This window comes from Oncorhynchus gorbuscha, linkage group LG26 (genome assembly GCF_021184085.1).
Source record: "Oncorhynchus gorbuscha isolate QuinsamMale2020 ecotype Even-year linkage group LG26, OgorEven_v1.0, whole genome shotgun sequence".
Lineage (NCBI taxonomy): Eukaryota > Metazoa > Chordata > Actinopteri > Salmoniformes > Salmonidae > Oncorhynchus > Oncorhynchus gorbuscha.
Window position 1 is genome coordinate 6,424,240 of NC_060198.1, and position 23,610 is coordinate 6,447,849.

A 23,610-nucleotide genomic window follows, 5' to 3' on the forward strand; every position below is an offset into this window, starting at 1 on the left:
TTCCCTGAGAAATGTTTTAGTCCCAGCATCCACAATAATGTCCATCCTCCTGGACATTATCCAGACTAGCATACTACCTAGTATGGACTTTCCCTCCACTTTAGCCGTGCCATTGATCACCATTGCAATACAAATCAGGTCATGAAAACATCCAGCCAACTTGACACAACTATGGGAAGCATTGGAGTCAACATGAGCCAGCATCCTTGTGAAACGCTTTGGACACCTCGTAGAGTCCACGCCCCGACAATTGAGGCTGTTCTGAGGGCAAAGGGGGTGCAACTGAACTTCAGAAACTGTTGCAGATGCACCTCCGCCGACTTCACTCCTGCATCACCTCTTGACAAAGCCATAGACTGTTCTCTCTGCTACTGCACGACAAGCGGTACCAGGGTGCCAAGTCTGGAACCAACAGGACCCTGAACAGCTTCTACCCCAAGCCATAAAACTGCAAATCCAGATGGCTAAATAGCTAATCAAATGGCTAACCGGACACACACACAAAACACATACACAAATGCATATTGACGCTACACACACACACGCGCACGCACGCACGCACGCACGCACGCACACACACACACACACACACACACACACACACACACACACACACACACTTTTACACAACCACATATGCTGCTGCTGTCTATTATCTATTATGTTGCCTAGTCACTTTACCCCTATCTATATATACAGTTGAAGTCGGAAGTTTACATACACTTAAGTTGGAGTCATTAAAACTCATTTTTCAACCACTCCACACATTTCTTGTTAACAAACTATAGTTTTGGAAAGTCAGTTAGGACATCTACTTTGTTCTTGACACAAGTCATTTTTTAAACAATTGTTTAGAGACAGATTATTTCACTTATAATTTCATTGTGTCACAATTCCAGTGGGTCAGAAGTTTACATACACTAAGTTGACTGTGCCTTTAAAAAGAATGGACAATTCCAGAAAATGATGTCATGGCTTTAGAAGCTTCTGATAGGCTAATTGTCATCATCTGAGTCAATTGGAGGCCTACCTTCAAACTCAGTGCCTCTTCGCTTGACATCAGGGGAAAATCCAAAGAAATCATCCAAGACCTCAGAAGAAAACTGTAGACCTCCACAAGTCTGGTTCATCCTTGGGAGCAATTTCCAAACGCCTGAAGGTACAAACAATAGTACGCAAGTATAAACACCATGGGACCACATAGCCGTCACACCGCTCAGGAAGGAGACGCGTTGTCTCCTAGAGATGAATGTACTTTGGTGCGAAAAGTGCAAATCAATCACAGAACAACAGAAAAGGACCGTGTGAAGATGCTGGAGGAAACGGGTACAAAATGACCTATATCCACAGTAAAAACAAGTCCTATATCGACAGCAAGGAAGAAGCCACTGCTCCAAAACTGCCATAAAAAAAGACAGACTACGGTTTGCAACTGCACATGGGGACAAAGATTGTACTTTTTGGAGAAATGTTCTCTGGTCTGATGAAACAAAAATAGAACTGTTTGTCCATAATGACCATGGTTACGTTTGGAGGAAAAAACTTCTGTATGTAAACTTCTGACCCACTGGGAATGTGATGAAAGAAATAAAATCTGAAATGAATCATTCTCTCTGCTATTATTCTTATATTTCACATTCTTAAAATTAAGTGGTGTTCCTGACTGACTTAAAACATGGCATTTTTACAATGATTAAATGTCAGGAATTGTGAGAAACTGAGTTTAAATGTATTTGGCTAAGGTATTTGTAAACTTCTGACTTCAACTGTACATACCTCGTACCCCTGCACATCGATTATGTACTGGTACTCCCTGTATATACTCATGTTATTTTTACTCGTTATTGTTATTCACTGTGCATTTATACCTCATGCCACTATTTCTATATATTATTTTTCTTCTACTAGAGTCCAGTTGGGGGCGGTAATGCAACATATTGGATAACAACCGCCATTAAACCCCACCGAAGAAGAAGACAAAGAAGTAGAGAGCGCCCTCTCTGTGAAGTGTGCGATAACTAAATTCGATGTAAACAATGTCATTTTTAAAAACTTTGGCAAAGGGTCACATCTACAAAACGTAGTGTACTCCGTTCATAACATCATAGTTTTGGGAACAGAAAACTGTATTGAGATCGGGCTTTTCTTTGATGAGAAAATGAGCCAAATGTCGGCCCAGTTCCATCTCGCTCCCACTGCCGGCCACTTGGCCTCCTCTCCCCACCAAGCGGAAATTCCAACCAGATGCTTAAGATTTTATGGTGAAACATCTGGCTCTTTGTTCTCTCTGTGACACAACATTGTGGCACCATTTGAGGCTATCTCATCTCCATTTTGAAGTAGCCCATTTTCTTCTTCTACTACTACTTTGAGTTGGTAAACAAACTGAAATGGTGCACACTGCCACCTGGAGTGTATTGTCTGAACAGGTATAAAGCCAAGGTTGACGATTTACTTCTTCCAGCAGTTGGGTCATTCCACGAAATGAGTGCCATTTGCTTCCGTTTGATATTTTAAGTAGGGTGAAAACTGTGCACCAATATTGAATTTTATATTAATTGAAATGCCCTTTAATATAGACCACATGGATCATTTAATAAGCCAATTTTTTATATGGACAATTACTTGCTAATGTGGCAAAATTCCTAATTTTGACATGTGACTGTGCACCCTCTGACTTCTATGAAAGATTTTAAGATACTGTTTGAGGAGGTAGGGTTTCAGATGTTTTCGGAAGATGTGTAGGGACTCTGCTGTCCTAGCTTCAGTTGGTTCCCACTTAATACCAACATAACCCACTTAATACCAACATTTCTCCAACAGTCCATCATCATTGTAAAGCCCTAGTTATTTTGTTGCTTTGTTATTTTGTTGCTTTGACAAATTAATTTCTGAAGATGATTATTCATTTAATGTGATTTAATATGCACCTGTCCCTCATTTTAAGGTCAACTCTGAACTGAGCTCTCGTTTCAACGTAGTGAAACAATTTATTTTAAAATATTTATTTCAGAAGAAACATTTAACAACTTATAGTCAAATTATAGTATAAAAGCAGGTTCTACTCTTTTGGCCCATTTTGTGGTGAAAATGTCAGTGGGTCAAATGTAACGTCAACCCTGTTACCCATAGATAGACAGGCTAGAAAGGTTTCATATTAAACCTTTTATTGTGAATCTTACTTTCAATTGCCCCTCCCTGTTGAACATAATAAATGTCCCTTCCCCGTCACAAGGCGATTTATGGCTGCTTTAAAATGAAACTATGGTCATATAACTTTTGAAAAACTGGGCTCTGGTGACTGCTGATTGGTTGATTCTGCTACTGATTAAAGTCAGCACCAGGTGTTGCAATTACTTGGGTGCTGTAGCTAGTATATAAAACACATAAGCAAATGGTGGTTCTCTCATACACCTTGCCACTGTTCTGGATTAGTTGAGAGAGAGATTTGGTGGTGTAGGGCAAGATGGTGGTGAAATTGGCGCTTTTGCTCCTGAGTTACTCCTCTGCGTATGGTTTGTCAGGTAAGGGCTTCCCTTTAGCTGTTGATGATGGGAATGACACTGAAGTTCTGTGGGATGAGAAGGAGCGATTTAGGTTTGATGACGACTCTGAACCCAAGGTCAAATCTCGTTCCCAAATCGTGGCCACTCCCATGTTGGAGCATTCTCGTAAGCCAGACTATCTGAAGCTACCAGTATACATCCCTATTCGTGCTTCTGAGGACCAAGCGAATGTCTTCAAGCCTGAAGGGAAGTTCCGGCCGCTGCCACTCTCAGTCAAGCACATCCTTCTGCCCACCGCCTCTCCGCCCACCACTCCTCCAGTTCACTCTAAGAAGGTTGAGGTCCTGTGCCACCTCGACAGGATTTATGTGAGAATCAGAAAGGACGCCTTCACCAACCCCGACGCCTGCAAGTACCTCAAACTCCACAAATGCAAAGTCAACAAATCTACCGCGGAACACTACTACATGCTCTACAACATCAAAAGCTGTAGCTTCCATAGAAAGGTTGGCTACCAATACCATCAGAAATACAATCCCCTGTCACTCAGACATCAAATGTATGCCATGAGTGATCCAGTCAAATTGCGACTGTCTGAAGGGATTGTATTTCCATGGCTGTAGTGATTGAGTATGTTCAGATGTATTGATGGTTTTCAGAGTTGTTTCTCCTATTCCAGTGTACCGCTGACTACATTTCCTACTCCAACGTGCTGAAGTACGAGCCAGAGGCCATAGGCGGTATTGTGAGGGAGTTGCCATTCTCTGTTCACATCGAATGCCGCTACAATCGGTGAACCACCACTTCATCATGGTTTCACATTTGGTGACTACGTTCCAATGTCCACACTAGCATATCCTATACATGGCTCCATACTAGGTAGTATGCTAGTCTGGATATTATTTGAGTGTCTGACTGCACTAATGGCCATTTTCTACAGGATCCACCACTCTTACAAGTTTGGCTTTCATCCTCGTTTGTCGGGGAAAGTCTTCAAGGTCCTTAAATCAAAGGTTGGCGTCACCCTCACATCTTATGATGGTGAGTTGACTTGACAAATGTCACCCAAATCAGAATACACTTGCAGTATTGTTAAAAAACCTTAACTCTATTCTTTTTCTTCAGAATCATGGAACAAGCTCGCTGGAAATGCAACCTATATCATTGGACAACCAATGTACTTTGAGGCCAAAGTTCCCACTATTTCTTTGCATCGGCGGGTGTATATTAACAACTGTTATGTGACTGCTAGCCCCAACTCTACTCTCAAATACACTGTGGTCGACAACTATGGGTAAAACCTCTTTGTAACAGAACTACAATTTATCTTGTTCCTGGTGGTTAATTTCTTGTTAATTGGCTAGATTCCACAGCTGGGCAGTTTACACAGGCAGTCTAACTCTATTTTGTCCACTAATTGGTTGAGACTAATCACATGTCTTTCAGAACTTATCTGATTGGTGAAATTGAAGATTGCAGGGCGAGTACAGAGCTTAGCATGTCTCCCAAAGCCTGAAGACATTTCAGTTTGGGGAAAATTGAGAATTTTCAAGAGTCGGGTAATTGGTTAAGGGAAAAGGATTGGAAGGAAAGGTTTTAAAGACAAATGGTGGCAGAGGATGGTTTTGAATTTGACTCTAGCAATAACAGGGAAAGGGATATGTTGAGGAAGACTGTCAAGTTGAAAGTGGGCCAGATGCCAGTTCGAGTTATGGAGGTGAAATTGAAGGGGTAAAGGTTTGTGAGAAGCATGAGCCTTACGTTGAGGGAATGGTTATGATAAAGATGCATTTTGGTCCAGTGGGACAGATTTTTTATTTTTTATTTTAAGAGGATGGAACCGGGTCTTTTGGCTGATCCATGGGTGGGAAAGAGGGTGTGCTTTTGAGTAGGTGAAGGTGACTTGTGATCGTGTTTCTTTAGATCAGAGGAAGCAGGCGCTCTGTATATTCTTTCTTTGCGCACCATTGAAGGGAGTGTGTTCTGGGGTAGTGTGTTCTGGGGTAGTGTGTTCTGGGGTAGTGTGTTCTGGGGTAGTGTGTTCTGGGGTAGTGTGTTCTGGGGTAGTGTTAAGTGGCGCAATGGAAGTTGGCGATTCCTGTGAAGCTTGGTGCGGCGCAGACCCGGTGGCGACACGGTGTGTCACCGTCAGTCCTTTTGAGTTGAGTCAGTCTTTACCTGACGAGATCATGTTAGGATGTATCAGTTATCCTGTTGGAGCTTTTGTTGCAGCCGTTTCAGCTGCAACATTTATGGTCATGTCAGTGTGTAGGAGGGAGATTCCAAGATGTGGAAGTGTGCAGAAGGGCATGGGATAGAGGGTTGTGTAGTGTCATTGGATAGTGGTCAACTGTAGGGTGCACATGTTGCTGGGGCTGAAGTGTTTGGTGGCTAGTCCGAGTAGTGCTGAGGGAGTGAAGTAGAGAATGGGTCATGGGTGAGCAAATCTGAGGATCCCTGTGCATGGGATGTCTGACAGCACAGGGGGATAGGCCATTGAGTTGCATGTAAGGTGGTGTGGACACGTGTAGCATGGTAGTGTCCTGTCCTCTCAGCCCGTAGGCCTGGGGAAGGCTCAGATGAGGTTAAAATAGGGTAATATTCAGTGTTTTTGGTTCCCATTTTGTATCGCAGTGTAATGGACCTATAATTCAGTTGGGGGTGGTAACGCAATGTATTGGATGCCAACGGCTGTTAAACCTCAACCAAGAGAAATCATAACTGTCTGCCTGTGTAACACAGCCCTAGTGTATTTTGTAACTCAGTCCCTGGTTTACAAGGTGAGAATAAGAACCAGGGGTGAACCTTGTCCCAAATTGGAGGGATTAGATTTAATTACATAATCTTCTCTTCACTAGATGCATGGTGGATGGCAAGAATACTGTCCAGTCAAAGTTCCTGTCACACCCAACCAACAATGCTTTGAGGTTCACTGTCGGAGCTTTCATCTTCCAGGGCCTGGACAATCAGGTCTGACTCACGTGTGAATCTCCAAACAACTAATCATGATGGTTTGCTTCTTTAATACTATAGGCCTACAGTAATGCACCTTAAAGAACGTACATTTATTTTCTTCCAGAAACTGCACTTGCACTGTGAAATAACTACAGGGAATGTCACTCCAACTCCAAGTTTCAAATCCTGCAACTATGACACAAAGACTAAAAAGTAGGTTCACCTGAGTGATTGACTTGAGTTCTGAGGGACTCCTTGCTATGAGGGTTAAGTAATATTCGCTGTGATTGTCCTAGGTGGGTGGAACTGTGTGGTGATGCTGCGGTTTGCTCATGCTGTGTCGGTTCTTGTCCTTCTCCATCTCTAAAACCCTCCGGTGAGCATATAGGCCTGGTTCATGACCAGTAATGTCTTGTCTCATTGTCACCAACCCTTTCATCTGAGCACATTTGGGAATGGGAAGCTGTTTTTGAGGACTTAACCTGGGCATTCATACCACCATTGTATATTTTACTTCATGGTTTGTTTGACTGTAATCTGGAAATGCAATACTGATCTGATAACTCTCTCATAGCTCACGCACAAACTGTGACCAGTCATTTTACTACGATGGCCCATGACGACCATGCTAAAAATAAAACATGGAGCATGGAAACCTTAAACGACGGGGCTACTGAAGGTACTCAGTCCCTCTGCTTAATTCTTAAGAATGTTTAATGTTATTTAAGAGAAATTTCTTATATTAATAGCTTTTTCCCTCATGGTTTCAGGTGCTGTTGGGGGGGTTTGATGAGCAGTGGACAATTATTTTGATAAAATAAACTTTTTAAACTATCATGTGTCTTGAGTTCATTCAAAATGGCTGCAGAGGTCCAGGCAGAACTGGGATCAAATGTACTTTCAGACATATTTTGATGTGTTATTTGAAGTAGTTGAATATTGGAATGTATTTGGAAATTATTGGTATGTAAATTTTAAAATCCCCAAATGTATAAATCCAACATGCAAACTTAATTTCATTAAAGAACCCAGAAATGTTCCATACGTATAAAGCTTAGTTCAAGTGTTCACATTTGTTGAAATCCATGTTTGAGCATTTATCCTTTGCTAAGAAACTCTATCACCCTGGCAGGTGTGGCAAATCAAGAAGCTGATTAAATGGCATGATCATCACACAGGTGGACCTTGTGATGGGAACAAAAAAACCACTAAATATGCAGTGTTCACACGACCACAATGTCTAAATTGTGTCCAGAGCGTTTGCCAGAATTTTGTTAATTTCACTACCATAAACTACCGCACACTTTGGAACACTGGGCATTGTCTAACTGGCCTCAACTGCAGACCATGAGTAACTATACCAGCCCGGGACCTTAACATCCAGCTTCTTCATCTGTAGGGTCATTGGAGACCAGCCACTCAGACAACTGATAACTGGAGTACTGTGTAATGAAGCCCTCTTGTGGGGGAACTCATTGTTATTGGCCGGGCCTGGCTCTGCCTAGTGCCCAAGTTGGTGGGTGTGGGAAGGCCCACCATGGCTGTGCTCCTGCCCAGTCCTGTGAAATATGTAGCTTGGGGCCTAATGTATTTCAATTTACTGATTTATGATTTAACTTGTGTTCAGTGTATATACTACCATGCAGTTCACCCCAGGTCTGTTTGGTATTTGGAAATATTTGTACTTTTTCAATTGGGCTATAGGAAATTACTTGTAGTTTTGGCCCACGTTTGAAAAAAAATCTAACTTATTTCAGGTAACTTTCAAGTAAGCATTTATTTGGGTCTGGGTGGTGGGGTGGAACTTTTCAGTTGCATTTTAATAACATGAAATCACTTAAGTATGTGTTTCCTCATGTCATTGTAGATTTGGCGTCTTTACAGTTAATTGTCCAGTATAAACCTTAAATTGTTCACTCTATACCAGTTGAAGTTTTGTCCAGACCATTGCATTCCTTTGGCTTTGGCAAATACTCCTGTATCAGCATGGATGAGTTCCTGAGCATCTCTTGCAAGTGCTTTACAGTCTTGGTGTAGCTGCCATTTTGTACCCCAAGAGGGCGGAAGAGGTTTACAGGCTCTGCATCACTAAATACAGCAGGGAGTCCAATCTCACTTGGAACCAGAGGCTTTCCAATAAAGCTGTGAAGCAACTTCCTGCCCTGAAGGCTATTTTCTAGGAAGCTCAATGCATCACGTAACCTGCTACCCAAGTGTTCAGGGTACCAGTCAGAAGGCTCTTTACTCAAAAGCAAGTGAATTAACACTGTTTTGAAGTGGTGATCTGTCAGGATACTTCTGCCTGTGAGGCTCGTTTGCTTTTTGTGAAGGAACGCTACAATTCCAAGGCAGTGAATGTGGCAGGAGTTTTCAGGCAGGTGATTGGTCAGATACTTCAGGAAGTGGTCCTCGTAAGTGGTCAACGAGAGGCTCCAGTATGTGTCCAATGAGTTGGTCCTAGGTGGGGTGGAAGGAGAAATGGTGAAATAAGCTTCAGTGTCTTTGAGTTTCACCACGGGAGCCATATCGAAGGCGATCACCTTCCCTGATCTGAATCGAACCATCAGAGCTCCTGGGGCGTCCATATTGCGAAATGTCAGCTCAAATTCGTATTTGTGGGATATCTGTCCCCAAGCTTTTCTAATCGTGGTCTGGAACCATTTGGTAACCTGGGTTTTGGCCAGGTAAGGGGTGTGTTTTGAGCAAAGAGCATTATCCAATACATCAGTGACTTTCACCACTTTGACTTTCTCATTGTCACAACACAGCAGGCACAGCATATCATCATCTCCTATGGCAGCTGTGCGACATGGGCAGCCATTTTGGTTCACACCACCATCCACCATTTTGACTCTACCACAGCCCTCCATTTCAGGTGGCATATCATCAATAGCCTGGTTACACCAGAGTTGAAACTGGAAACTGTATGGCTCTAACGGGGCAATGGGGACTATGATGTCACACACAAGGGAACTGATCCTGCTCTCCACCACAAAGTCTTCAATCACCATGCCAACCTCCACATCACTCATGCTCCTCATGGCTTCTAATAGGTCATTAGCAAAACCCTCCACAAACTCAGTCACCCTCCAGCTCTCATTGGGTGAGACTTTGACACATTTGTCGTAAAAACGGTTGAGTGTATCACGGTCCGGTAGCGGAACGTCAGCCGAGAGGTTTTTCACGACAGAGATGTCTTCCATATCCTCCTGAATTATCTCTCCTGGATGGGGCTTCTTCTGTGAACGTCTTCTGAAGAATTTAATGGAGAAATGAACAAAAGAGATTAGGGAGTATGCGTTCCATAGGTACCAGGTGTAGTCGCTCTCCGAGTCTATGATATTAGTGACATGCTCCTGCTGCTGGTCATCCTTTGATGGTTCGCTGAGAATCGGTGTCTCTTCCGGGTTTGTGTTATATTGTTCTGTGAGATGTTGCTGGTCGTCTGACTTTCTGAGGTTAGGTGGTACTTTTACTTCCTGATGTGTGTTAGACGGCTGGTCTGTGAGATGCTCTTGCAGATTCCCCTCTGATGATGTACTGAAGATAGGTGGCACCTCCTGTTCTGCTTCCTGGTCTGTTTTAGATTGCTGCTGGTCGACCTGAGACTCTTCCTGACGCTCTGGTGATGTCTGCTGGTCACTATTGCAACTACCAGTCTGGACCTCTTGTGGCCACTGTTGATTGACATTCGTCATGTCCTTGTCCAAGTGGTACATCTTCTTGTCATTGTGAAATGCCTCTGTGTCCGAAGCAGGCTGCTCTTGGTCGTTTCCTTGTGAAAGGGTTAATGATAGGCTGAGGTCAATGGTAGACTTTTCCTTGTCCTCTGGTGATTGGTTTTGCTCTGTCTTAGGTACATCTTGGTGTACTTGTGAAAGCTTATGGTCAATGTGAGATCCCTCTTTCCCTTCATCTTTCTCCTCTTTGTTCTCTTGAGAATGTTTCTGTTCGATAAGAGTCTCTTCCAAGCCCTTTTGATAATGGTTCTGTTGTACTTCAAGTTGTAAGGGTTTTTGGTCGATGGGCCCTTCCTCTTGGATTACCAGTGGTGACACTTCCTGTTCCAGCTTTGCTCTCTCCCTCAGCAGCCAATCTTCACGCTCCTGCATGCCCATTATGTGATCATCCTGCTCCTGAACCTGTCCTGTTCTGTCCTCTCTGGGGATGGGATACAGTAGACTAACTGCCAGCACAAACACCCGAAGAATGGTATCTTGCATCCTTAACGTTGTCTCTGTGGAGTAGAATGAGACATTTGAAAAATGTGGTTTCTATTCGATGATATCCATGTTGATATATATCTATTTTCCCATCCTTCTCATTCAAAACGCACGTGAAGTCCAATATGAGATTTTAACACACAGTATGACCAATTATATCAAACCTTCGATGGGTGCATCAGTGTGTACAATGAAATCAAAGGTGCAGGTAGGTTCTGTGAAATTCCATTTTAGCAGACATCCATAACTATGTATCATATTAGTTGAGAAACGACAATGCTAAGCATAAAGAACAGTGAGTGGATGAGAGACCGAGATGGGGAGTTCCTTGTCTAACTTTTGCATCTAACTTTTGATAAATTCCTTCAGTATGTACACAAAACAGCATTATTTCTCAATCAAAATAAAAGTTGCAATAATAACACTTACCTGACTGGAATAAGTAGTCTAGTTGTACATTTAGTTGTACTTGGCAATGGTCGTTATGGACGTACCGTAGAGGAGGAAATGAAAAAGAGATCCTTGCACAGCAACACTGCTATCTCTTCCTATTTTAGATGCAGTTGTAGGTTGACTTATTTCCTGAGTGAGTACCCTGCCCATGTGCTGTGGCTATGTGACACTTTCCTCTGCAATACACAGAGCAAACCGGATAGCACACACTTCCTGTACTGTTCAGATAAGAATCAGGGTCATCAGACACAACACAGCAGGGACAAATATAGAGGTACTGTACATAGAGTCGCTTGTGAAAGGATTCACATTTTGCAATCTACACAACCTACTCCACATTTTCAAATTGAATTACAGAACATTTTCCAAATAATTATATATATATATATATATTTCTTTTTTTTTAAACACCCCAAGCACTTTTGGCAGCCATTACAGCTGTGAATAGTTTTGAATAAGATTCTACCAACTTTAAACAACTACTAGGGCAGTGTTTCCCAAACTAGGGGTGCACATTTGGGTTTTTGCACTGGCGCTACACAGCTGCTTCAAATAATCAAAGCTTGATGATAAGTTGATTATCTGAATCAGCTGTGTAATGCTAAGACAAAACCCAAAATGTGCACCCTTTGGGGTCCCCAGGACCGGGTTTGGGAAAAGCTGTCTTAGGGCAACATTTATCCATTGTTTTTGTCAAAATTGCTCCAGCTCAGTAAATTGAGTTGTAATTCATTGATGGACAGCAATATTCATACCTTGTCTCTGAAATGTAAGTCAGGACTGAGGCTGGAACATTCAACACCTCTTGGAAAGCTAATCTGGCGTGTCTTTTGCATAGAACATTGTGGAATTTCACAACTGAAATATACAACTCTATCCCAGGGTTTTCAGAAGACTGAGATGTGTATTCCTCGAACTTTTTACCTGGGTTTTGCTCCTTTCATATTTATTTTGATCCTGACAAACTCCCCAGCCCCTGCCGGTGGCAAGCATACACATAACATGATGCCACCACAAAAATGGAAAATATAATGGCACACAGAGGCAGATCTGACTCGTTATCTCAATGTCAATGACATCAGCATGCTTTTATATGCTAGTGTCAACACTCATTTTATATACATATATTATCCGTTGACGGCAAAGTATTTGAATATTCACAAAAGGGGAGATATCTAAATAAATAATGAGTTTGCTTTTAAATGCAGTACTCCCTCCCAAAATTTAGAAAATGTTTCACTTTGGAAATAGATTGTGGAGTACATTGGTAGGAAAGAAATCCTATGTAACATATTTTTTACAGTAAAATCTGCAGACTTTGACTTGCCATTCACTGCAAGGTAGAATGGTTCAACTTGTCACATGGATTATTATCAATGCTTCTACCTTGCTAATTGAATGTGTCATGACGTCTTTGAGTACAGCGAGCACCGTCCCCCGCTCTCTGCTTCTACATCCAGACGGCTGTGGGCAGAGTGAGGTCCTAAATTCCTAAAGAAGACCCTGCCTCATGGCCACACAGTATTCGAGAGAGGGTAAACTTTCACAGAGGACAAAGGAAATCCTTCCACCTAACAGAACTTCAGGTACGAACAAATTTCATGTCCAGAGAAAGTGTAAAATATCGGTGAAGAATCCAGCTACGAGCTGGTGCGTTTGTCCCAACTTGGGAAGCTCATGGGAGATGGTATGGCCACATTACCATAACGCTGTTTATATAATAGCCTTAGATATGAGGTTTACATCCAATTGCTGTATAAGATGAATGAGTGAGTATGATACTGTTTGTATAATTCTTTAAGAGGCTCCTCTGTCCTCCACTCGTTACCTGTATTAATGGCACCTGTTTGAACTTGTTATCAGTATAAAAGACACCTGTCCACAACCTCAAACAGTCACACTCCAAACTCTACTATGGCCAAGACCAAAGAGCTGTCAAAGGACACCAGAAACAAAATTGTAGACCTGCACCAGGCTGGGAAGACTGAATCTGCAATAGGTAAGCAGCATGGTTTGAAGAAATCAACTGTGGGAGCAATTATTAGGAAATGGAAGACATACAAGACCACTGATAATCTCCCTCGATCTGGGGCTCCACGCAAGATCTCACCCGTGGGGTCAAAATGATCACAAGAAGGGTGAGCAAAAATCCCAGAACCACACGGGGGGTAGATCCTCACCAAGCTCGTGGAAGAGAGCTCCGCCATGGCCACCTAGTGAATGACCTGCAGAGAGCTGGGACCAAAGTAACAAAGCCTACCATCAGTAACACACTACGCCGTGCAGTGCCAGACGTGTCCCCCTGCTTAAGCCAGTACATGTCCAGGCCCATCTGAAGTTTGCTAGACAGCATTTGGATGATCCAGAAGAAGATTGGGAGAATGTCATATGTTCAGATGAAACCAAAATATAACTTTTTGGTAAAAACTCAACTCGTCGTGTATGGAGGACAAAGAATGATGGGTTGCATCCAAAGAACACCCTACCTACTGTGAAGCATGGGGGTGGAAACATCATGCTTTGGGGCTGTTTTTCTGCAAAGGGACCAGGATGACTGATCCGTGTAAAGGAAAGAATGAATGGGGCCATGTATCGTGAGATTTTGAGTGAAAACCTCCTTCCATCAGCAAGGGCATTGAAGATGAAACGTGGCTGGGTCTTTCAGCATGACAATGATCCCAAACACACCGCCCGGGCAACGAAGGAATGGCTTCGTAAGAAGCATTTCAAGGTCCTGGAGTGGCCTAGCCAGTCTCCAGATCTCAACCCCACAGAACATCTTTGGAGGGAGTTGAAAGTCCGTGTTGCCCAGCAACAGCTCCAAAACATCACTGCTCTAGAGGAGATCTGCATGGAGGAATGGGCCAAAATACCAGCAACAGTGTGTGAAAACCTTGTGAAGACTTACAGAAAACAGTTGACCTCTGTCATTGCCAACAAAGGGTATATAACAAAGTATTGAGAAACTTTTGTTATAGACCAAATACTTATTTTCCACCATAATTTGCAAATAAATTAATTAAAAATCCTACAATGTGATTTTCTGGATTTTTTTCTCCTCATTTTGTCTGTTATAGTTGAAGTGTACCTATGATGAAAATTACAGGCCTCTCTCATCTTTTTAAGTGGGAGAACTTGCACAACTGGTGGCTGACTAAATACTTTTTTGCCCCACTGTATATATTGATTGCAATTGTTCCCGAATGAGTGAGTGTTCATGTGTAAGGGATTAGCATGTTAATTGTTATAATTAACTCTGTAGGGACTTCTTAGTCGACCCCCCCATTGCCCCTTTGTCTAACAAGCTGCCATGCCGGTTCAGCCCACTAGGGCACATTCTATCATTTCATTTAACCATATTTACTGTTTGTTTATGCATTTCTGTGAATGACTTAGTTAGTAATAAATTATTTAAGACAATTGATGTATGGATGACTCCTAGTGATGACTGGGTTTGTGCAGATAACCAACCATTTACGACGTTTGGAATGAGACTAACGTGAGGTAAAGTAAATAATTCATTAATTCAAAGACTAATCGATCAGATAAAATATCTGAAAAGTTATTTTAGGAAATAACTTTGTAATCTGAATATTTTTCCTTGGTGCCCCGATTTCATAGTTAATTAGTTACGTGATTAATCAGTTTATCGCATAGTAACTAATTACAGAGAATCTTCGATAAAAAACAAAGTCTTCAGTTTAATGATAGTAAAGACACGACAAATGATTGATCCTGTAATTGGCGCTGGAGAGGATGGTCGTTTTATGGGCTCTTAATCAACCATGCAATTTTTTTTGTCTCGCATTTTTCATAACTTATTTTGTACATAATGTTGCTACTACCGTCTCTTATGAACGAAAAGAGCTTCTGGAAATCAGAACAGCGATTACTCACCTTGAACTGGGTGAAGAATTTATCTTTAATGAGTTGGATGAGAGGGATTTACTCCCGACACACGCAAACAGGCCCTCGTCCCCATCATTCGCATGAGGAAGAGATGGCAAAGATATTGTGGAAAGAGTTAGGGGTGCCTTGTGAGGATCCGCCGACGAGTGGCTAATCTGCCCTTGCCATCCGTATTACTGGAAAATAAATTGGACGAGCTAAAAGCATGTATATCCTACCAACGGGACATTAATAACTGTGATATCTTATGTTTCAACGAGTCGTGGCTGAACTAAGACATGAATAGAAGAGCATTTAATGATCAGCTGTAGACCACACTATCTACCTAGAGAGTTTTCATCTGTATTTTTCATAGCTGTCAAAATACCACTACAGACCGATGCTGGCACTAAGACCAAACAGGAAACCACTCACCCAGAAGTGGCACTCCTAGTGGCTGGGGACTTTAATGCAGGAAAACTTAAATTTGTTTTACCTAATTTCTATCAACATGTTAAATGTGCAACCAGAGGGAAAATAACTCTAGACCACCTGTGCTCCACACACAGAGAAACGTACAAAGCTCTCCCTCGCCCCCCATTTGACAAATCTGACCATAATTCTAAATTAAAGCAGGAAGCACCAGTGACTCTGTCAAAAAAAAGTGGTCAGATGAAGCAGATGCTAAGCTACAGGACTGTTTTGCTAGCACGGACTGGAATATGTTCCGAGATTCTTCCTATGGCTTTGAGGAGTACACCACATCAGTCACTAGCTTCATCAATAAGTGCCTCGATGACGTCATCCCCACAGTGACTGTACATACATACCCCAACCAGAAGCTATGTATTACAGGCAACAGCCACACTGAGCTAAAGGGTAAATCTGCAGCTTTCAAGGAGCGGGACTCTAATCTGGAAGTTTATAAGAAATCCCGCTATGTCCTCCGACGAACCATCAAACAGGCAAAGCGTCAATACAGGACTAAGATCGAATCATACTACACCGGCTCTGACGTTCATTCGGACGTGGCAGGGCTTGCAAACTATCACAGACTACAAAGGGAAGCACAGCCGAGAGCTGCCCAGTGACATGAGCTTACCAGACAAGCTAAATTACTTCTATGCTCACTTCAAGGCATGAGAGCACCAGCTATTCCGAACAACTGTGTGATCACACTCTCCGCAGCCGATGTGAGTAAGACCTTTAAACAGGGCAACATTCACAAAGCCGCAGGGCCAGACGGATTACCAGGACGTGTACTCCGAGCATGCGCTGATCAATTGGCAAGTGTCTTCACTGACATTTTCAACCTCTCCCTGTCTGAGTCTGTAATACCAACATGTTTCAAGAAGACCACCATCGTCCCTGTGCCCAAGAACACTAAGGTAACCTGCCTGAATGACTACTGACCCGTAGCACTCACGTCTGTAGCCATGAAGTACTTTGAAAGGCTGGTCCTGGCTCACATCAACACCATTATCCCAGAAACCTCAGACCCACTCCAATTTGCATACTGCCCTGACAGATCCACAGATGATGCAATCTCTATTGCACGCCACACTGCCCTTTCACACATGGACCAAAGGAACACCTATGTGAGAATGCTATTCATTGACTACAGCTCAGTGTTCAAAACCATAGTACCCTCAAAGCTTATCACTAAGCTAAGGACACTGGGACTAAACACCTCCCTTTGACTTCCTGACGGGCTGCCCCCAGGTGGTAAGGGTAGGTAACAATTCATCCGCCACGTTGATCCTTAACACTGGGGACCATCAGGGGTGCGTGCTCAGTCCCCTCCTGTACCCCCTGTTCACTCATGACTGCATGACCAGGCATGACTCCAACACCATCATTAAGTTTGCGGATGACACAACAGCGGTAGGTCTGATCACCAGCAACGACGAGACAGCATATAGGGAGGAGGTCAGAGACCTGGTCGTGTGGTGCCAGGACAACAACCTCTCCCTCAACGTGATCAAGACTAAAGAGATGATTGTGGACTACAGGAAAAGGAGGACCGAGCACGCCCCCATTCTCATCGACGGGGCTGTGTGAAGCAGGTTGAGAGCTTCAAGTTCCTTGGTGTCCACATCTCCAACAAACTAACATGGTCCAAGCTTCCTGCCATCCAGGACCTCTATCCCAGGCGGTGTCAGAGGAAGGCCCTAAAAATTATCAAAGACACCAGCCACCCTAGTCATAGACTATTCTCTCTGCTACAGCACGACAAGCGGTACCGGAGCGCCAAGTCTAGGTCCAAGAAGCTTCTAAACAGCTTCTACCTCCAAGCCATAAGACTACTGAACATTTAATCAAATGGCTACCCAGACTACTTGCATTCCTCCCCCCCCTTTTTACGCTGCTGCTACTTTCTGTTATTATCTATGCATAAGTCACTTTAACCCACGTGTACATATTACCTCAATGTGCCCCTGCACATTGACTGTACCGGTACCCCCTGTAAATAGCCTCACTATTGTTGTTTTACTGCTGCTCTTTAATTATTTGTTACTTTATTTCTTATTTATTTAGGTATTTTTCTTAACTGCATTGTTGGATAAGGGCTTGTAAGTATGCATTTCACTGTAAGGTCTACCTACACCTGTTGTATTCGGCGCATGAGACAAATACAGTTTGATTTAATTTCAGTGGTTGACTGTTTCTTTAAATAGTGTCTCTTTGGTTTTTTAAAGGTATGGCCGCATGGGGGAAAGGTGCAGGTAAGGGGAAATTGCCTTGTGGCCTTTTAGTGTTTCACTGACTCAGTTGTTAGAGAATATATTTGATGCATCTTGATTTGAAATTGAATTAGTTTAGGTAGTGATTCCCTTGACCCTGCACCAAAACCTGTTTTTGTTTGTATATTTCACTGTGTTACCCTGTGTACTCTTTGACCTGGCTTAAAAGATAGTCTGAGGTTTTGACTAATGTTGAAGGAGAAAATAATACTATAATATCCACTCGGCTAAACGTGTTTCTCTACTGCCTCACAGACCTTTCACTTTGTATGTACTTTTGACCTTGAGCTTCATGTACATGAGGAAGCAGAGCCAACTGTAGACGTATCTCAGGTAGGATACGATAGGAACAGGAGCTCAAGCAGTACAAAATGTGAGGTGCCGGTACTCCAGTGAGCTCCTGCCCAAGTCAGGCACTGCAGATGATACAGGTATGATGGGAATTCACATAACGATACTGGCATTCAGTAGATTTCTCCTTCGCCTGTGTTATCACCAGTATATGTCTAGACGCTCTTGCTCGGGCACAGATCGACGTCTGTGCGATGCGCATGCGTGCAAACCTCTAGCTGTGGAAAAACCAGACAACTGGCTAACGTCAACATGACACGCTCAATTACCAAAGCACATTCGTGCATACAGAATGTGCACAATAGAACACGTGGCTATACCATCTGTACTACAGTATTCTAAAACCGAATGTTCTTCCTGCCTTGTCGTCACAGTAGCTATTCTGAGTGAGACGTAATGGTTGTAGCATGTTATTGTTACCATGTTTAGCCTATTGTCCTTTTTATTGTTATTCGCTGTTATCATTGTATCTTTTAATTGTTATTTTATTACAACCATAATTTAAAAAGCCAGGGAGAAGACACAGTCTGCTACATCCTTCTGTGTCTATCAGAGTAAATTCAGAGTAAACTGAACTTCGTTTGAGTAAATTCCTTTGCCTTCTGTACAGAAAGATTCTACTACTGATATACATCTAAAGCTACTGGCAGCGGTGGAAAACGTACTCAAATGTCATACTTGAGTAGAAGTAAAGATACATTAATAGAAAAGGACTCAAGTAAAAGTGAAGTCACCCAGTAAAATACTACTCGAGTAGTAAGTATTTGGTTTTAAATATACATAAGTATCAAAAGTATAAACTATTTCAAATGTCTTATATTATGCTAACCAGACAGCACCATTTGTATTTTTATTGCCGTATATCCAGGAGGACGCTCAGACATAATTTACAAATGAAACATTTGTGTTTAGAGAGTCAGATCAAAGACAGTATGGATGACCAGGGATATTCTCTTGATAAGTTTGCAAATTGGACCATTTTCCTGTCAAAATGTTATGAGTACTTTTGGGTGTCAGGGAAAATGTATGGTGTAAAAAGTACATTATTTTCTTTAGGAATGTAGTAAAGTAAAAATTGGCAAAAATATAAATAGTACAGATACCCCAAAAAAACAACTTAAGTAGTACTTTCAAGTATTTTTTACTTAAGTACTTTACACTACAGGATAGCAGGACAACACCAGATAATAGTAATATATCATTATGTGATGTCATGAGTAGAATAATAGAATATTCCATGTTTTTGATCATACCCTCACATTAACAATGCTGTTCAAACAAAAGCTAACAATGTATGGAAAATGACTTGCTTTTATATGGTCGTGTGGAGTATGAACTGGTATTAGCTAGCTTTGACTGGTTTGTCCGGCTGTGCCTCATTCTCCTAGGTGCAGTTAGATGCCACGTAAAGCCCATTACTATTGTATAGGTAAGGCAGGACAGAGGATGCCTAAACCTTATGTAATATTGTTTACGAGGTGGCATGGTAGCCTAGTGGTTAGAGCGTTGGACTAGTAACCGAAAGGTTGCAAGTTCAAATCCCCAAGGTACAAATCTGTCGTTCTGCCCCTGAACAAGGCAGTTTAACCCACTGTTCCTAGAAAATAATAATTTGTTCTTAACTGACTTTCCTAGTAAAATAAAAGTCATGTGAGTAAGGGTATATAAGATGACAGCAGTATGTGTACTGGCATAATTCATTATAAAGTAATGGATTTGGTGTATAAATAATATTGTTAAATACAGAGATACCAGTCACATCACTGTGATTCCCAAGTGGAAACAGTGACTCATTAATCTGTGAACAAATATTTCAGAGAGAATAACCCAGATCATTTGAATGGGCTGAAACTATTTTTGCATCTCAGCTGTGGGAATTTCAGCTGTGTCACTCTGGTTAGAGACAGAAAACCACCTCATCCTGTCCAGACAACTGCAAATAGACGTATCAAACCTCTTCTTTATATGAATATACGCATGTAAAGGTAGACCAAAAAAAAGCATTTCACAGACCGACACATAGTAGAATAACAATACAATAAATATTAGTTGCTCTAGTTTGAGGTGGTTCTCACCTCTTCTTGAAAGTCACGAGTCATGACTGTCTTATGGCAGACTAACGTCTGCAAAGCAGTACCCGTGGCCCAAGTGTTTTTTTTAGGGCCTGTAACATGTTTGCTCTTGGGACAATGGAGAGGGGGAGATGGGAAACCTGTTACATCAGTACAACAGAGAAAGGAGTGCAGGTGCCTTCACAGGGAGGGGCCTAGCTGAAGGCAGATGACGTGACCTTGCCTTTGCTTTCTACCATTCCACATCCCCATAGACTGTTCTTGAAGGGTTGAGTGAGCATCAGAATCAACGATATTCCAAAAGTCCCTGGAGAACTATTTGCCATACATTTTCAGCCTTATCATCATTTGAGCTCATTGAACTTGAACTTGATTTAATCAATGACTGCATACTAGAAAGAGGAGAGTTAGTCTACCAAGAGGTTTTGGCAACGCTGGAGTGGATCAAGAGAAGTTGAAGGAATATTTGTGATCGTCCATTTGTTGCCTTTTCATCATTTGAGATTATTCCACCACCTGCATACTTGGAAGAGGAGAAAAGCCCATTGTGACGTAAGTAGGCCTTTCTTTTCAGTTACTTAGATGATTGATCTCTCACTGTCTATTTTGTTAAGTCTTTTTCAGACACTCAAACCATTTATGACTTGCTGGAATGAAACTGAACGTTGATTTACCAGTTGTTCAATAAAAACAAGTCATTCTTGAATGATTTGTGAGCTCTTCAGACGCTCAAACCATTGATGTTTCATTATAAAGCAGTGGGAGATTGATTCAATTGTTTAGTCAGTACTACTTGTAAACAACATCTTCATTTACTTCTTTGTCTACATTTTACGAGGTGCAAATTTACACAGACACAGGGCTAGACGATTTCTCCAACATCAAACGGGCCGCTCCAACGGGCCTCGTCACCTGTTTTATTGTTCAATTCTAACATCTGCCTCCGTGTTTTCCCACCGATTTGAATAATTCAGAGGCACCACTATCAAATTGATTCCAAACAACAGGATCCATCTTTTTTTCCCTACAGATCTCAGTACATTTAAAAAGGCGCCACCAGCAGACCATTCAAGATGGATAAATTCCGTATGATGTTCCAATTCCTCCAATCCAACCAGGAGTCATTCATGAATGGCATCTGTGGTATCATGGCCCTAGCTAGCGCCCAGCTCTACTCAGCCTTCGAGTTTAGCTGCCCTTGTATCCCGGAGTACAACTACGCCTACGGGATTGGACTGCTGGTTATCCCACCTATATGGTTCTTCCTACTAGGGTTCGTGTTGAATAACAATGTTTCGATGTTAGCTGAGGAGTGGAAAAGGCCGACGGGGAAGAGGGTGAAGGATCCGACGATCCTTCGTTACATGTTCGTTTCGATCACGCAGCGGTCCTTGATCGCGCCCATGGTGTGGATATCTGTGACTCTTATGGACGGGAAGAGCTTCCTGTGTGCGTTCAGCGTCAACTTGGACATTCATCAGTTTGGGAATTCGACCCTCATTGAGGGAATGACGGAAGTGGAGATTGTTAAATTGTTAGCGAAGATTCCATGCAAGAATATCTTCAATCAGCCCGAGGTGATATCGAGAGAAGCGGCATCGAGATATATCAAGTGTATATCCCAGGTAAGTTGTCGTTGGTAGTTTCCATATTCACCTAGTTCACATTTAGGTGCAGACAATCTCTTTCAAAATAACTGTTGTGTTCAATCCATTGTACATCAGTTGTCCCAACCTAAGTGTAAACCGGGCCATTGGTTCAAAGTAAGTTAGTTGTAGTGGTAAAGCAAGGTCTTTGTTTACGTATTATCATCACGTGTTTCCCTGTAGGCGTTTGGCTGGGTATTCCTGCTGCTGATGACCTTAGCAGCCTTCATGATACGAGCCATCCGACCCTGCTTCACCCAAGCTGCCTTCCTCAAGACCAAATACTGGTCTCACTACGTCGACATCGAACGCAAGCTCTTCGACGAGACGTGCAAGGAGCACGCCAAGACCTTCGCCAAGGTCTGCATCCAGCAGTACTTTGAGAGCATCAGCGGCGACATGCGCAGCTTCCACAAGCACCGGTCAAGCAAAGACGATAGCGACGATGATGATGATGACAAGAAGAAGAGCGACGAGGACAAGCTTCTCGGGATCCACGACCAGGACGATATGAATAAAGTTCTGTGGAATTGGCACACGTGTAAGCCGCCTCTGGCACTGAGGAAGGAACAGTCGGATGGAGAATCCCATGAAGGGCTCATACCAAATGGAGACGTCCATGGAGTCAGTGGAGGACCAAATGGATATGCTAACGGTCACGCTCCTGATTTGCCTAAGAGGGAATGGGCGGTATACTACAGCAAAGTTTGAACATTTCAAAAGAGGAAAAAGCACCATTCACTGTGGCATGGATATTTTTGATTGACTATTTAGACTGATAAGACTGATTGTCCTTTACGATTTAGACTGTGGTTTAAAGATAGAATTGAAGTCCTTTTTGTGGTGTGATCATTTATAATAATTCATATTTTGATGGAGGGCTTAGTTGGAAATGATTCCTGGCATCCAACATCAAACACTCCCAAATTGGCACGTTTGTTGCTCCTTGGTTTCAGAGTGGTTAACTGTATTTTTTGTTAGAGTACCCAAAGGGGGAACCTTACTTGAGTTGTTGTACATAATGTGTCAGATATGTCATGAGGATGTACAGTCTGTTTCTTGTTATTACTGCTATGTGTAGACTTTAAAAAATGCTTTATCAATTAAACCAAACATCAAATGGCTCCTCGTAGAATCTCTATGAAATGTTTCCTTTAGCCTAACGCTACTGTGGAAGCCTAAATTCCTAACTTTTTTATTCATCCTAGCTTACATAAAAAGCATAAATCTGAGACACCACCCCCCTCCCTAAAATGTGTTTGTAATATTTTATTTTGTGTTCCTACCAGGAAATACAGTAGAAGTCAGAAGTTTACATACACCGTGGCCAGATACATTTAAACTCAGTTTCTCACAATTCCTGACATTTAATCCCAGTAAAAAATCCCTGTTTTAGGTCAGTTAGGATCACCACTTTACTTTAAGAATGTGAAATGCCAGAATAATAGTAGAGAGAATGATTTATTTCAGATTTGATTTCTTTCATCACATTCCCAGTGGGTCAGAAGTTTACATACACTCAAATAGTATTTGGTTGAATTGCCTTGAAATTGTTTAACTTTGGTCAAACGTTTTGGGTAGCCTTCCAGAAGCTTCCCACAATAAGTTGGGTGAATTTTGGCCCATTCCTTCTGACAGAGCTGGTGTAACTGAGTCAGGTTTGTAGGCCTCCTTGCTCGCACACACCTTTTCAGTTCTTGATTGAGGTCAGGGCTTTGTGATGGCCACTCCAATACCTTGACTATGTTGTCCTTAAGCCATTTTTCCAGAAC

General features: G+C 42.3%; 4 protein-coding genes across 4 annotated transcripts in view; 2 read left to right on the plus strand and 2 right to left on the minus strand.

Annotated features, from left to right (window-relative positions):
* LOC124016427 overlaps positions 1-23,610 on the minus strand; it is a 549,380-nt gene that overhangs the window by 29,126 nt on the left and 496,644 nt on the right. The gene's annotated exons all lie outside the window — the stretch shown is intronic.
* LOC124015454 (zona pellucida sperm-binding protein 3-like) lies at positions 3,394-7,296 on the plus strand. The gene is made up of 9 exons (XM_046330650.1): positions 3,394-4,012; positions 4,186-4,298; positions 4,447-4,547; positions 4,632-4,800; positions 6,365-6,476; positions 6,586-6,674; positions 6,758-6,837; positions 7,036-7,140; positions 7,232-7,296. The coding sequence occupies exons 1-9, from the start codon at positions 3,467-3,469 to the stop codon at positions 7,249-7,251; spliced, it is 1,335 nt and encodes a 444-aa protein (XP_046186606.1). The 5' UTR covers positions 3,394-3,466; the 3' UTR covers positions 7,252-7,296.
* On the minus strand, positions 8,225-11,255 carry LOC124015447 (inositol 1,4,5-trisphosphate receptor-interacting protein-like). Its single transcript, XM_046330638.1, has 2 exons — positions 11,114-11,255; positions 8,225-10,698 (listed from the first exon to the last, which is right to left on the minus strand). The coding sequence occupies exon 2, from the start codon at positions 10,682-10,684 to the stop codon at positions 8,375-8,377; it is 2,310 nt and encodes a 769-aa protein (XP_046186594.1). The 5' UTR covers positions 10,685-10,698; positions 11,114-11,255; the 3' UTR covers positions 8,225-8,374.
* Positions 19,204-23,220, plus strand: LOC124015457 (calcium homeostasis modulator protein 1-like). Its single transcript, XM_046330653.1, has 3 exons — positions 19,204-20,744; positions 21,223-21,817; positions 22,022-23,220. Exons 2-3 carry the CDS (start codon positions 21,266-21,268, stop codon positions 22,547-22,549), a joined length of 1,080 nt encoding a protein of 359 aa, XP_046186609.1. The 5' UTR covers positions 19,204-20,744; positions 21,223-21,265; the 3' UTR covers positions 22,550-23,220.